This window comes from Oreochromis aureus, linkage group 3, assembly GCF_013358895.1.
Source record: "Oreochromis aureus strain Israel breed Guangdong linkage group 3, ZZ_aureus, whole genome shotgun sequence".
NCBI lineage: Eukaryota > Metazoa > Chordata > Actinopteri > Cichliformes > Cichlidae > Oreochromis > Oreochromis aureus.
This window is the reverse complement of record NC_052944.1, coordinates 28,704,420-28,719,717: the sequence shown is the minus strand read 5'-3', so window position 1 is coordinate 28,719,717 and position 15,298 is coordinate 28,704,420. Positions and strand designations below refer to the sequence as shown.

The following is a 15,298-nucleotide window of genomic DNA, read 5'->3' as shown; positions in this document are numbered from 1 at the left end:
AACTGACCTTCTCATCAGGGAACATCTCTGCAGACAGTGAAGGCATTGGGTTTCTACACTACTACGCTAACTTCACTGTTGGTGTGTGACTTACATCGTAGGTGATTGTAGCTTGGGTTTTCCCAAAACGTTGATTGTGTTCATCTGGATTTAGGATTTTTAGTGGGAGAAACGTTTCAGCACTTTTTGGGATTTCCTCACCTGGATGATGCATCAAGACAACCTCAGGTTTTCACTGAGTGAGGTGTGAAGAGAAGCAGCCAGGCTTCAGTTACTGACTTATGTTGCGCAAATCAGTTTGCATTAAAAACAAAAAGCACTTCAGGTTCATTTCAGGACACATCTTCCTTTTCCTTTAAAGAGGCACTAAAAATCTTTTTACCCCCACAACATCGATGCAAACGTCGAGTTTGGGCGAGCACGGTTAGAACTACTTCTATAAGAAGATATAAACTCGGTGCATTTTCCTCTAGGCTTTCTTCTGAAGCTGCATTTGTTTACAGAAAATATTTTATTTAAATAACATACAGTTTCATACAGGGTCTTTACCCAGTGAGAAATTTCAGCTTGTGCTGGCTCTGGCAGCTTTGCTAATATCATCACACAAGAAAAACATGCAAAATCACTGTGACATTGTTTCCCTGCTGCGTCTGCTAACAGTGTACCTTGTTCCTCACTAATGCCTATTCAGCTAAACCGCACGGTACAAAAACTGCAATAAAAATAAGAAAGCTGACTGTCAGCTTGTACTGACCTCTCTGTAACCTTAGATGCATGTTGTCAGGATCCTTTAAATCACTGAAATCATCTTAAGTTTAAATAAGTGACACGACTGGATGACTGGCTTTCTGAAATAAATCGATGGCTGTTTATTCAGGCATAGATGCCATTTGCCAGAATGCAGACTGGCAATAGTGTTGCAACCAGTCAGACATGAGTTACATAATATGAGGAGACCAGATCAAGACTGTTGTAACTCCACCCAGGCTGAAGATTTCCTCCACATGTGAACGGAGTCCTTGGATCAAGAAGGAGATGTAGGCCCAGATGTTTTTCTTTCTTAAGGTTTTGTTGACCACATTAAAATGGTAAATCTTTTCATTTCAGATTATATCCAAAAACTATTCACTTCTGTGAGTGGCCAAGCACTACTACAGTCTTTTTTAGTAGCCCTGCTAACAAACAACAAACAAGCACACAAACTAAACCAGTCACTTAATATCTTTGACAAATAACAAAACCAGTGGGTGGTGTCATTTAAAAGAAAATCCACCAAATCTCAAAAATATCACTTCATCTAATTTTCAATATAAAAAAAAAAATGAGATAAATCATGCCAGATGATCAGCTGCTAACTGAACTCTGTACTTATTTATTTTCACTGTCTAGGAAGGAGAATTTTTTTAATCTCTGTGCTAAAACAAACTTCACCAGCTCATGATGAGCTGATGTCAAGTGTGAATAGTATGTTTATTTACAATCATGATCATTAAGATTAACCACTACTCTAAAGAGGAAAATCATGCCAAAGTTGAACACCCTTTCCTTTCTGACAGAAGGGCTAGACACTATGGACGGCTACAGATACCAGGCTGTTCCCCTCAATGATAGATAGGTGTGAAAATGTAGCAGAAAGGTGTCCAAAGGAAGAGACAGAGCTGACTCTGCTTCTCGAGGAAGCTCAGCTTATTTATTGTATGCAGTAAAATGTTGCAGTTTTATTCCATTCTTGCTGCCAGTGTTGTTAAAAGTCTTTTTGTTAAAAGTCATTCAGAACATAATTTAAAAATCATATTAGATATTTTGATACTATTTCTTACAGAAACACACAGATCCCTGTCCTAATGAAGAAACACAAGTTTTTTGTGTTTACGTTTGAACACAAAAACCAACAACAAAAGGCAAAACTGGAAACCAGTCCAAAAAAGTAAATCCAGCTGCAGAAACTTTCAAGTATGACTTGAAGAGCAAACTCAGGCAAACTGCAATTTCACTACTTTAATTTAAAACAAGTGACTTCAGTGAGGGAAGGTAAGTGGCTTGGAGAAGTAGTTATTCAAAAGGAATGCAACCAGGAATTCTGCCAGAGAAGAGAGGAAATGTCAGGAATGAAGATTCGTAATCGTGAATGTGATTTGGTTCTTGGAAAGAGTTTCCTGAGGAGTTACTGGCAGGCAGGCAGGCAAGACTCCAAAGCAGCACAAAGTGTAACGGTGAGGAGTGGGCAGGCAGGTGAGTTGCTGCTAAGTACTTACATTTGCAGGGATGGAGTTTGGCTGGAACAATCTGATAGCGTATGTGAAACTCCTCAGAAGAGTTGAGATCCAAGAAAATAGGTTTGGAAGATAGACTAGGGAGCAGATGGTGAGACAGAGTTACTGGATGAACAGCACAAGAATTTACAAGTTTTAAAGTTGGCCTGTTTCCCACCATCCTGACGATAACAAGCTAGTGGAGAACAGCAACACCATCCAGCCCTTAGAAAGTGATGAGAAAACTTGGAGCATGTGTGGAAAGGAAAGACCAGGAACTCCATTCACATGCAGGCCAGCGAGGAACACCGGCCCTCAACTCCACCTGCAACTTGAGTTCAAGAGAGGTTTCATAATTTTCTAAAAAGCGAAACACCTTCTACAGTCATAACAGAAACTGGATTTATAGGTAGAAATGAAGGCTGCAATGCCACAAGGCCAGCTTGTTTTCGTTACCTGTTGAATTTCCGGCTCTGACTGCTGTGCTGGGTTCAGCATACGCTCAGCTTTATTATCATTCTGAGTCCTTTGCTAGCTTTGTGTTAGCATGCTAACTGTGCAGATACTTGCAAACAGCCTCTTGTGTTAGCAGTTTCATGCAATAAAAATAAAAGTTAATTTCTATATCACCATTTCTCAAAAGGTGTAGACCAAGCCACCGTTTTCCTCCTCCCTGCACATGAACTGAAATTAGCTGATTCTAGCACAAGTGGGAGAAGAAAAAATATGTGTGATATTTCTTTTTATCCATCCAGTGTGCAGATAATTGGAGAACCTTTGTAATTCAACTAATCTTTCACCCTCTGGATTTCCATTCTGAATTTTCTGGAACACTTTTTAAACATTTAGTTGGGTGGAAAAAAAATAGGTAAAAAGGTTACTGTGGGCCTTTGTGCAGAAATGAAATGGCCTGAGCTCATTGGCTAATCCAAAGGTGTGTTAGCTCTAACCGAGGGGAGGGGCAGAGAGGTCAACAGGTCAACAACTTCCACGTGTTATCAAGCAAAGTCAAAAACTGATATGCCGAAGCCACAACCCAAAACAGAGAGGTAACTGACCTGGAAACAAACTGTAACACACACGGAGAATTAGACTAATAAGTCTTCTTACTTGTCAATGCTGATCAACAATTCAAGGTCCTACTTATGTTTTGGCTGCTGTAGACTTTGATAAGCATGTGGTGGTTTTGCCCTTCTTGCTTATCTATTAAATCAATAGATAACTTACGTAATGATTACAGACTTTCTCTATCCATTTTATTTAACTTTCCAATTCAGGGTTATATGTGGTAGCCTATCACAGCTCCCATAGGGCAGGAAGCCAGGTACACCCTGGACGGGGCTAACACAGAGAGACAGGCAACCCACGCAGAGCCCACGCAGAGAACATGCAAACTCCACACAGAAAGACCCTGGCCAGATGATGCATTCAAGCCCTAGGCTAACTGGTGTTTCTAAACTGGTTGTGGGTGTGAATATGAAAGTATGGGTGCTAATCTGTCTCTCTGTGTTGGACCTGTAATAGATTAGTGTCCCTGTCTAGGGTATATCCCATCTCACACCCCGTAAGAACCGAGTTAGGCTTCAGTCTAGTCATAGCCTTGACTGGATAAGTGGAAGAAAATGGATAGATAATTCATCTAAATTCACCTCATTAGTGCAGCACTGACAGAAATCATTCATGGGCATCCTGCTTTCCTCTCCGTTCAGTTTTACATTAGAGATATCTTAGCATTGGACTTCTTTAGGTTTTGTGAAGACATTTCAACTCCCATCCAAGAGGCTTCTTCAGTCCTAAAACTAAATGGTGGAGAGTCTCAGGTATTTAAACCGTAGTGGGAGTTATCCCTTAAGAGGGCTGTTAACCCACTGTTGATCATGTCCCTCATCACATAGGCCAAGGTGTGAAAAAGGGTGTGGGTCATTATCATCAGAGATTTGGAGTGAAACCACTGTTAGACTTTGCTTCACCTAGTTGAGTGACCTATTGAGGTGACCTAACAAAAGGTGTGAGTGGTGGTTGAGGCGCCTTGGAAGGGATCTCAGTACTGCATTGTAGGTGGCAGACGGTGTCGTAAGCCACGCCCTCTGTTCAAAGACGGTCGTTCACAGTGGACATAGATGACCTCTTTTACTCCTCTCTCAAACCATCTGTCTTGGTCCAAAATGGGAACACTGACATCCTTAAACGTTGACCTTCAGATGCAGATGTACAGCTGAGTCTTGCCCTGTCAAGGTGGCTCATCTATTTTGTACCATCCATGGAGTGGTTGTTTGGTTTCTCCAGTGTAGAGCTCTGAGCACTCCTTGCTGCACTGCACAGCATATGTTGCTTAGCTTGTGTTTGGGACTTTTGTCCTTTGAGATGAACCAGTTTTTGTCTGAGGGTGTGGCTGGGTCTGAAGTGCACTGGGACGTGGTGCTTGGAGAAAATCTGAGTTTCTCTGACCAACCTGCTACATTGGGGATGACAGTGTTGTTCCATTTGTCACTGTGTTTCTCCCTAGTTGGTGCCTGACCTTCTTCCATGTGAGAGAGGTCAGTAACCCTCCTAAGAGACAACCCCCCCACCAGGCTGTAAAAACTGGGACTCTCTTTTTTTGTATTTAGGACTGAAGAAGCTTCATGGATGAGAGGTAAAACATCTTCAAAAAACTTAAATAAGTCCAGTCGTCTTCTTTTCAAGCTCATTTTTGTAAGAAGGTAATTGCAGTCAACACAGTGGACAGGCTTGATCTTCCAATCACTGGTAAAGTTCTGGAAGTAGCTCCACCCCTTTTCAGCTGTGGTTCCAACTTTTGCTCAAGTTATTTATTATCACTGTTGTCCTGCCTAGAACATCTATCTTGGCACCAGCACCAGTGCTAGACTCCACATCAGTGAAAAACTGGCACGTCTTCTTTCATGACTTGTACATTCATTTCTAAAAAGAATCTTGAAAATTATCAGATTTACTCTAAAATAAGCTAAAATAATAATAATAATAACTAGAAATGGACTGGTCGTTACATATCAACCTTCTACTTTGTCAAGCCCTCAAAGCACTTTCAGCTGCAACTTTTATTTCCTGAATCACTCACATTGGAACAACAAGTGCTAATACTCACACACATACAGATCGGGGACATTTGTGTCCAGTATTTTGCCCAAGTACACATTGGCAAGAAGTCTTGAGGAGTCAGGAACCAGTCCACTGGTCTTCCGATTGGTAGAGGACCCACTCTACCACCTGAGCCAAAGCCTCCCATACAATTTTAAATAAATTAACCAGATTTACTCGTTAGTCACCTTAAAAATGCTGTGTGAATGTTAAAGAAGGTAACAAATAATAAAATAATGGGTCATTCTGGTTAATGAGTTCTTGTAATTTCACATTATAGTTGGCTGTACTCTAACTGGAGTTCAACTTTACATGCAATGCATACTTTAACTTCCAAATAGAATTCCTTTTCAGTTTGACTTCATGATCTGAATTCTTCCTCTACCATTATGACATCGGTTATCTCCTTTTACAACATAATCACATCCGTTTTACCCCAGTTTGGAATCAAATCTATTGAGCTATTTTGGCCAAGGTTTACTGTGTTGATCCATTTCACATCGATTACAGGACATTCAGTCCAAGTGACAATTCTTATGATTGTGTGTGTTTGTGATCATGCTTATACACTTTTAATTACTGAGCTATAATTGTTCTTATTTACAACACAGACACACTTTAAACAGGGTGTGTTGTGTATTTGTACTTGTGCCAAAGCATGCTAAGAATAAACGCATAATCATAAATGATGATGCAATCTATTTTTAAGCAATGCACAGTTAGAGGGAAGAAAGGATCATAAAGACACCATGAGATTAGGTTTTATGGATCACAGCAGGAAGCCCAGCTCTTAATCTTTCATATCACCTTTAATATATTAGAAATTTTGTCCTGCAGCTTGTAGTTTTGGTTTTAACAAACCATGTGGTTATTGTTTATTTCATCCTTCACTTACAGCTTTGCACACAGGTATTTTAGCCCAATTTTAAATTAGGGGGGTGAAAACATAAGCACAACATTCTCAATTTAGTCCAAAAAGACTCTTTTAAAGACTGTTTGTGTCTTGTATGTGATGACTATGTTTCAGTTTAAAAGAAAGTCATGATAAGGTGACAGTTTTGGGGAAACAAAGATATTCAATTCAGTTCTATTTTATTTATATAGCACCTAATCACAACAAGAATTGCTTTAAGGAGCTTTATCATGTAAAGACTCTACAATAATACAGAGAAAACCCCAACAATCATATGACCCCCTATGAGCTAACACCTGTCGACAGTGGGAGGAAAAAACTCCCTTTTAACAGGAAGAAACCTCCAGCAGATCCAGGCTCAGGGAGGGGCGGGGCCATCTGCACCAGTGAGGGGTGAGGGGAGAGGCCAGGACAGAGACACGCTGTGGAAGAGAGCCAGAGAATTATAATAGAAGACTGAGTTGAAATTAGTCATTTTTTACTTCCATATATGTTTAGTAAACAAGGCTCTAGAGTTATTTGGTAGTTTCTGATACAGAAAGCAAACAAAGGTCACATGTTTTCACATCAAAGCAAATGAGAGCATAATTTGAATGCACACTCAAGAGCCACATTTGTTGAGTGTTTGTAACGTTCCTAGAAAAAAATCAGAACTACAAGTTAGTGTATAGTCTCCACTTAAACATTCATTACATCTGCTGCTGAACCAAGTGTGCTATATATACTGTTTTGTTGTTGTATATATATACATATATGTATATATATATACATATATGTATAGTAACAAGTTATCCATCCCTTATTTATTCCATAATTTATTCCAACATCTTTGCACTCTGTGCCACAGCACACATAAATATACTGTAAATGTCTGTTTATCTACTCTGTTAGTAGATTATGAGGGAAAAAGCTGAGTGCCTTGTATGTGTGCACATACTTGGTCAATTAAACTGATGTTATTCAGATTATTATGGTAACAGATTATCAAGTGAGCATCATCTGAATGTTGGAGTTAGGTGTGCTCAAAAAGGTAGTCTAATCTGCGTCTTTAGACATATATCTGTGACAATAACTATAACACATTTTTTAATTACTGATGGTGTGAAATGTCACTATGCAACATAACTAAAACAGCTACTGTTTTCTGCCTGAAAATAAGTAAAAGTTTACATTTTCTCTCTACAGTGGAGTCAAACTTATAGCGTGTATAAAATTGTATTATAGTAAAGAATCATCATGCACTGCACAGATATGTAGTTGACAGTCAGATGTATTGGTTTAAACCTGAGCTTGCGTCACACAGTAACACACAGTTCTCGCAGACGGATGACGAGAACAAGTGGAGCACAAACACGTGATGTTCAAAAACACAGTGTGTGTCCGAAAACTTGTTTCTTGTTTTGAATCTGAGAGACAGATCGATAAAGATCTGACTGGTAATAAACGGCTAATAAAAGATTGAACCAATGGATCGGGAAACATTACAGATTGCTTATGTGAGTGATGAACATCAGATGAAAGGTAATGAGTGGAAAGTATCGTGAAAATTGTTATATCCAGCTCCACCTGTAGTACAAGATGTTCCGTGGGAGTGTTTTCTCTGTCTACCGGTCTGAAGGTGTGGCCGCTCAGCCAATGAAACTGCAGCAGGTACATGCGTCAGCAGAGAAGGGGAGGGGGGGGTCGCCGGTTCTATGATAAAGTCTGCATCTGCTCCTCTTTCCACAGAAGTGAGAGAGAAGAGCTGAAGACTTCACGGGACTCTAAAAGAGAAGAAAACACAACAGAAGACAACATTTTTACCCTGTTTCCACCTTCTCTGCGATATTTTTTATACACCTTAACAGCTTTTTTATTTTCAAACTTGAAACTTTAAGTGTGCAGTCACACTTTTATTTTTTCTTACATTATCAGCCACTTCACTTATCTTTCGAAATGTTTCCAGAGGTAAACAGCTGGTGAGTAAATTTCTAATATTTTATTCACTTTTTCTCTTTCAATGTTGCCCGGCACGTGTCTCTTTCACGAGCGGCTTTGAACAGCGTGAAAAAATAGACTGGGCAAAAATAATACCCGCATGCGCTCTTGGTCGCCGTGTCGTAGTGGAGAAATGATTCATTCATTCACACAGGAGTGGCGCGTGTAATTTCACAATGAAGCGCGTTTCACAATCGAGTTGGAGTTAGGAGATTGAAATGCACAGTTTATGCTCTAAGTTTGTGAAAATCAGTCAAATTCATATTTGGACTTTCGCATTTTTAAGTCATTAGATTACAGGGAGACTGCTGTAATTTGTTTGGATGTGCGTAAAAAGCTTATTGATAGCATTTCTAAGAGGATGTACCTGTGATATGATAGTAATGATCGCATTTTTCATGGGTGAAGAGTTGCAGCTGTAGTTTCAGAGTAAAAGAAGCAATCGTGTTTAGTTTTAACAACATTTTAAAAAAAAGTCAAAGTCACATTTTCGGTTACTTTCGATCTTCCTGTGTGCACCACGCTGTGTGTTTTTGCATCATAAGAAAGAATAAAATTAGTGTGTTCATGTGTGCTGGACTGTCACGGTGATCTTCCTGACCTCTGCCCTTTTGTTAATGTCATCCAGCTACAGCTATGAGGAATGCAAGGCCACTGCTGATTGGCTGCTCGCCCAGACAGACGTCAGACCCACAGTGGGCATTGTGTGTGGCTCAGGGCTCGGAGGGCTCGCCGACCTGTTAAAGGACCAGGTGGCCTTCAACTACAAAGACATTCCCAACTTTCCACAGAGCACAGGTGAACTACACCTACTACACCGACACTCTCAGATGGTGACTCAATATCCGCCGAGCAGCTCCTGCTGATGTTTACTGTTGTATTTTTGAATTCCCCCAGTGCACGGACATGCGGGGAGGCTGGTGTTTGGACACTTAAAAGGAAGGCCGTGTGTTTGCATGCAGGGACGTTTCCACCTGTATGAGGGCTACTCAATCCATAAGGTATGTGTGTGTTTGCAAAAAGAAAATCCCATAATTTTCAGCAAGATCCCCCCAAAATACTCTTCATTTGTATTCTGTGATGTTGTTTTCCCAGATTACACTGCCTATGCGCATCTTCAAGCTGCTCGGTGTTGAGACGGTGATGCTGACCAATGCAGCCGGAGGCCTCAACCATGATTTTAAAATGGGAGACATCATGATCATCAAAGACCACCTCAACCTGCCCGGCTTCGCTGGCATCAATCCTCTGAATGGACCCAACGATGAGCGGTGAGGCTTGTTCTCGTACGGCCATAAAAAGCAAACATTTAAATCTTCTATACACTTAACTTAATTTTCTTCTCGTCTTCCTTCGTCTGTCAGGTTTGGCGTGCGTTTCCTCTGCATGTCCGATGCATACGACAGAGAGCTGCAGCAGCTGGCCATGGAGGTGGGACAGGATCTGGGCTATGGAGATTTCCTAAAGGAGGGCGTGTACTGTGTGCTGGGCGGGCCAACATTTGAGACAATCGCCGAGGGTCGCATGCTGCACAGACTTGGCGCCGATGCTGTCGGTGAGCTGATTGTTTTGTTGATCTGAGTAAATGTAACGAATGACTGTTAAGTCCCAAAACTTTAATCAGATCATAATCTACACATCTGGATTTTTAAGACGTGTCCAGGACTATCAATTAGATTTATCAGCTGATGGCGATTCCAGGACTTGATCAATTCAAACCATGTGGTACCACAAAAACCAGCCACAGCGTCCTGCCTGATATTAACCTAATTATCAAGCTGATGCCCACAAAGCACATGGAGTTTATTAAAAAAGCACTGCATCAAATGCCATCATGCTATTTGAAATTTTATTCCAACAAATGACAGTTCAGTAGAAATGCTTGAAGTCCTTTTGCTGCAGTGACTTTGAAAATGTCTGGTTTGTCCCGGGCTGCCTGAACCTGAACTTGAAGCTTTACCTTTGAGGAGCAAAAACACGTGAAAAACATAAATTTAAGTTTCCTAAAGTGAGTCTTCTTTGTATGCATGCATACTGAGACTTCTTATGAAATTAAAGCAGTAAAACTTATTACAAACCTCTAAATTAGATTAAGTGAAGTTGGTTTCAGCAGTATTAGATCTGCAGTTCTTCTTCTTTTGATAACACTTTAAATCCCAGGCTTCTCAACATTATGGGACATTATGAGGATTTTTTTACATCCTTTCTTGTGTGTACTGGCTGGTTTATGTATTGAATGACAGAGGCTACTCTATTCTTTCTGTGAAAGTTATTTATATTTGTTCCGGTCATTTCCTCTCCAGGCATGAGCACAGTCCATGAGGTGATCGTCGCGCGGCACTGTGGGATGCGCGTCTTCGCCCTCTCCCTGATCACCAACCAGGTTGTGATGGACTACGACAGCGAAGAGAGGGCCAATCACGAGGAGGTCCTCCAGGTGGGCAGGCAGCGGGCGGCGCAGCTGGAGCGGCTGGTTTACACCATGGTGACCAAAATTGTGCACAACAACTACGGCCTAAGAGACTAACAGCCGTGTTTAGGCCTGCAGGATACTTTATGTGGTCATGGTCTACATTTAAGAAAATCCCACTCAGTTGAGCTGATTTTAGCCGGAGGTCAAAAGGTGAAAGGATTATAGTTACCTGAAGAATCTCACTTGGACACACAGACACAGAATCTTTGAAAACGCACTCAACTGTCCTAGTATTTTATGTCACTGTGCACAAAAGGTTACACATTCCCCTGCTGAGCAGCTCCAGAAGAAAAAGTTGTTCAGTTTTTTTATATAATTTTAAACAAGGTGTTATTTTTTTCTATCTTACAATATATGATCCCCTTTGTAAATGTCTGCGATTTAACTTAAAGAGCCAAAATCTGCTGTAAAAGTCTTAATTTTGAGGTTGTAAAAATGTGTACATTAACCAAACTTTTATTGTATGTAATGTATTTGAGTGTAGCTATTTTTATAGTATGTTATTGTTAAATATACTATTTATTACTATATGAAGTTTTTGTATTTCCCCCATCATCATTCATTCATCACCTATTTCCACGGATTTATTCAGTTTATTTGCAACCTTGATTTTGTTTTGTGTTTGTTTTCTGTGGGCAGTGCAAGACCAATAAAACTGAGTAGTGACTCATGAAAACCTCTCCACGTTTATTTTCAAAGTGTATATAGAAGAAGTGATACAGAGAAAGCTACACAGTAAACCAGCGCATTGCATAATGAAGGGTTTGGTTCACAAAAGGACCCAGAAAAGTTATTACTGTAAACATTACACAGTTTTACACAAAGATAAAAGAAGACGAGAATGTCAGAGTATCATAAAAACCTAAGGGTTTGGCAGTACTTTTTCAGTGAAAAGTGCTTAAAAATGTAATTCTTCCACTTAAAAAAAAGTTTTTGGCAAAACAAAAGAAATTGGCATTTGAAAACTGTGGCACATTACATGTAGATCGTCCAGACTGCATCGTCTATCTCTGGAATAACTCAGATAAAACTTTTGCTTTCCTGAAAGGACAGAAATGAGACAGCCACACAATATATCACATTTCACACAGCATGCATACAAACATATCCACCCATCCCAGTTTACCCTCACCCAAAACTTTGACATACTGCTCCCTTAAAAAAGCAAGACTAAAATAGCGTTGACACATCCCCTTTTTTTTAATACCACTTTAAAGTCCAGTTTATTTCATACTTTACAAAACAAGAAACCAAAAACAGAGCCATGCATAATGATAAGCAATTATATACTAGAATAAAACATTCACGATGATCCAGCACCTCACCGTTGTCTCTGCATAATCTGAAGAGGCCCTTTATGCTGAGGTGAAAGCAAAGTTTGGCACGGGATGTAATACAGGCCAGCAGTGATACTACAGTACAAACTACTAATAGATTTATAATGCACAGTGCCAGCCAGCACACTAAGCAACCCTCCACTTCGACTGCATCCAGCACTGGGACTGTGATAACTTGGTTTGGAAACAATTTTCTAAAGATAGTCTTCAAATGTAAGCAACTGATTGAATCCCTCTCCATTTGAATCTGGCCACACAGAGGTATTTATGGATGCTACCGAAACCCCAACATGCAACACAGTTGGTTCGAAGCTAAAAGAAAATTGAAAAAATTGAGTTAAACCTCTCTCATGTTAAAGAGGCAGAAAAAGCCCTTAAGGTTAGGTGGTACATATTTAACAGTAATGTTATTACGTTAGAGAGAAGTGGTTAGCAAACCCCGAACAGGCTATACCAAAGATCTGGCTAATGTACGAATGACAGCATTTATGTTATATCAGATTATTACACCCGACCAATTTATCTGTTGGCCAATACTATCAACTGATAATAACAACTACTTGCCAATCTATTCTTATGAGTATTTATAAAGACAGACAAATGAAAACTGAAAAAAGAATTGATAGGGGGAAAAAAATCCTTCAGCCATCTTATGACTGTTGATGTTGGATAGTTAGTGAAGGGCAAATTTCCCTGTTGGCAACACATGATTGAAACCCCACAAACACTGATGATTCAAGAAGAGGCGGGTATAACATATTTGAGTAAATAAATAATTTCACATAATAAATGTTGGGGAAAATTGTCTGTTTAGTGTGTGTTAAAGAAAAAAAAGCATTGTCTGATATTTTAAAATGTTAAAATCATTCAAATATCAGTATCTTAAGAACCCTATATTGTCAGGCTCTGAAAATTATAAGAGCCACATAAAGAATTATTGATGCTGAAAACAGCATTACGTTGGACTTATAAACTCTACAGTAAAAAAATAAAAAACAAAAAATATTAATTCAAAAAAGAATAAACACAGTGATGTTTTTCCCCTAATGTCTTATTCATGCAACATTTGTCTTTTTAAAAAACTATTTAGTTCATTCATTCTCTTATGACCTTTGGCATTTTAAAAGGTGATAGCAAGAAACCCTACAAACAAAATCTGGTCGTGGTGACGCTGTATCGGCCTTATGTCTGCGTAATATTTCAGATTATGTAATGCTAACATAACAACATAAGATCTGGACCTTGTCACACCAAATTTTAGAAACAAAATTCTATGTCACATTTAAGACATTACATTTAATAAGGTAACATATAAACATTACTTTGACTTTGGTATCATGTCATAGTTACCTTAGTAAAAGACACTGTAAAGTTTCTGTGGACTTTGAGTAATGTCACGTCACCAACTGGTAATAGTGCAAAACTACCAAATTATGATCAAATACAATTTTGGCACTTTGCCATGCGTTTAGCAACTTTGTATAAAGCTAGCTTTAGCATGTAGGCTACACAGTAAACGTTACAAAAAGGTAAAGCTAGCTTGTAAACTAAATTTTGCTACGTTAACAAGTCCTATTCCAGTAAAAAAGAAAAATACAAGTATGTGTCGACACCCTCACATTTAATCAGGTGTTTTATTTCGGACCCCAGAGTAGCCAGTTTTATCACAGAGTTGACCGAAGTGGAGAAGCCGGCGTCTTTCAGTTGGCGAGACAGGCGACACATTTTCAGTACAGGCACTGTAATCATGATTTTACAGGTTTTTAAGCATCAGAGGACCTCAGCAATGCGCAGCATAGAGGGTGAGGAAGAACTGAAGGGAAAAAAAGGCACTTCTGAAACCACATAACAGACCAAGAGCTGCAGTGCAAAAGCTACAGAGGAGTCCACTCATCTTTAGGCAAACATGGTCAGGGTGATCCACTGCAGAACAAAGAGAGTGTCGGAATTAATGAATGAAAACTCTTAATAAATCACAGAGAGTGAATGGAAAAAATGTTTTAGCATAGACATGGATGAATCCTTATGAAAAGATCAAACTTTTGTTTATACAACAGCATTTCCGATGGGAATTCATACCTGGAAGAAGTTTAGAGATATCTGACCGTCTCCATCAGTGTCCAGGTTCTTAAAGGTTTCTGCAGTGAGACAAACAAAAAAGAAAATTTAACTCAGAAAAGTACAAAGTATTTTAGCTTCTGTCGTGTTAAGCTTTGCAGGCATGCACTGTGAGTTTGGTTTTTTGTTCTTTACAGCAAAACAAGATCAAGCAGTTCGACTGTCCCTTTGAGGCAGGGAACAACTGCAACAGTGTCACTCACTGAACATTGTCTCCAGTCTGACCAAACAGGTGACAAAGTTGTCAAAGTCGACAGTCATGTCTGCCTCTGTGTATCGCAGGATGATCAGCTGGAACAGGTGGTTAGTCAACTTGATACCTGAAGGACGCAAAAAGCAAGAAAACCCATACGACAATGTGAGAAACGTGTCAGTGAAGGTGTCCAGCCTATCCTCCTGGGACTTAAATGTGCTTTTCCTCTCTTTTTTGTACTGAAATATTAAAGAATAATACCTGCAGATTCAAGAGCCATTCTCATCTCGTAGGAGCTCATGGTGCCCGATTTGTCCACGTCAAACTGCCTGAATACAGTCTAGATACAGGGGGGTAACAAACCACCAGTTTGAATCGAATAAGAAAATGGAAACACCAGTGCACCGGCTAATCAATGTTTAATCTGTTACACAATTTAACTCTCACCAGGTATCGTTTAATCTTTTCCCAGAGTACGTGAAACTCTGTCAGGCCCAACTTCCCAGTGCCATCAGTCTGAGTGAAGAAGCTAAGGAACATTTCGTGGTCAGAGAGACATTAAAATGAAGAAATCCAGAGACAAAAGAAACAGGAAGCAGACACTTCAACATCACATCGAGGATACATCCATGAGGTTAATCATGCTGCGACAAGCTTCTTGTGAGAAGCCATCTGTCTTCAGGTCTTTATCTGTGGACGACATGAAGTGAAATAAAAAGAGAGAAGAGTACACGTCTTTTATAAATACTCAAGTCTACACTGAAATTCCACAATGTTAGAAACAGTGCATAACGGTAGTGCTTTCCCACGCCGCTTACGTTTGCTGATGATCCTGTTCAGTATGGTTTGCAGCTCTGTGACACTGATCTCCATGTCCTGTGGGCACAAACAGATGTCAGTTATATTAAATGTGACTGCGCAAATGCCACGGACTAC

At 39.7% G+C, this 15,298-nt stretch overlaps 2 protein-coding genes across 3 annotated transcripts in view; one reads left to right on the top strand and one right to left on the bottom strand.

Annotated features, from left to right (window-relative positions):
- The first annotated feature begins 7,977 nt into the window (after positions 1-7,977).
- Positions 7,978-11,390, top strand: pnp5a (purine nucleoside phosphorylase 5a). Its single transcript, XM_031732328.2, has 6 exons — positions 7,978-8,222; positions 8,870-9,039; positions 9,139-9,242; positions 9,337-9,512; positions 9,606-9,796; positions 10,545-11,390. The coding sequence occupies exons 1-6, from the start codon at positions 8,200-8,202 to the stop codon at positions 10,766-10,768; spliced, it is 888 nt and encodes a 295-aa protein (XP_031588188.1). The 5' UTR covers positions 7,978-8,199; the 3' UTR covers positions 10,769-11,390.
- The window catches only part of capn1 (calpain 1), a 33,798-nt gene continuing 29,881 nt past the window's right edge, over positions 11,382-15,298 (bottom strand). For both annotated transcript variants that reach the window (XM_039609844.1, XM_039609845.1), the window contains exons 16-22: positions 15,181-15,238; positions 14,988-15,052; positions 14,810-14,878; positions 14,624-14,702; positions 14,373-14,489; positions 14,131-14,189; positions 11,382-13,974 (exon numbers count right to left, since the gene is read on the bottom strand). In XM_039609844.1, the coding sequence (XP_039465778.1) occupies positions 13,948-13,974; positions 14,131-14,189; positions 14,373-14,489; positions 14,624-14,702; positions 14,810-14,878; positions 14,988-15,052; positions 15,181-15,238 (474 nt within the window). In that variant the 3' untranslated portion in view covers positions 11,382-13,947. The remainder of the gene's footprint in view (positions 13,975-14,130; positions 14,190-14,372; positions 14,490-14,623; positions 14,703-14,809; positions 14,879-14,987; positions 15,053-15,180; positions 15,239-15,298) is intronic.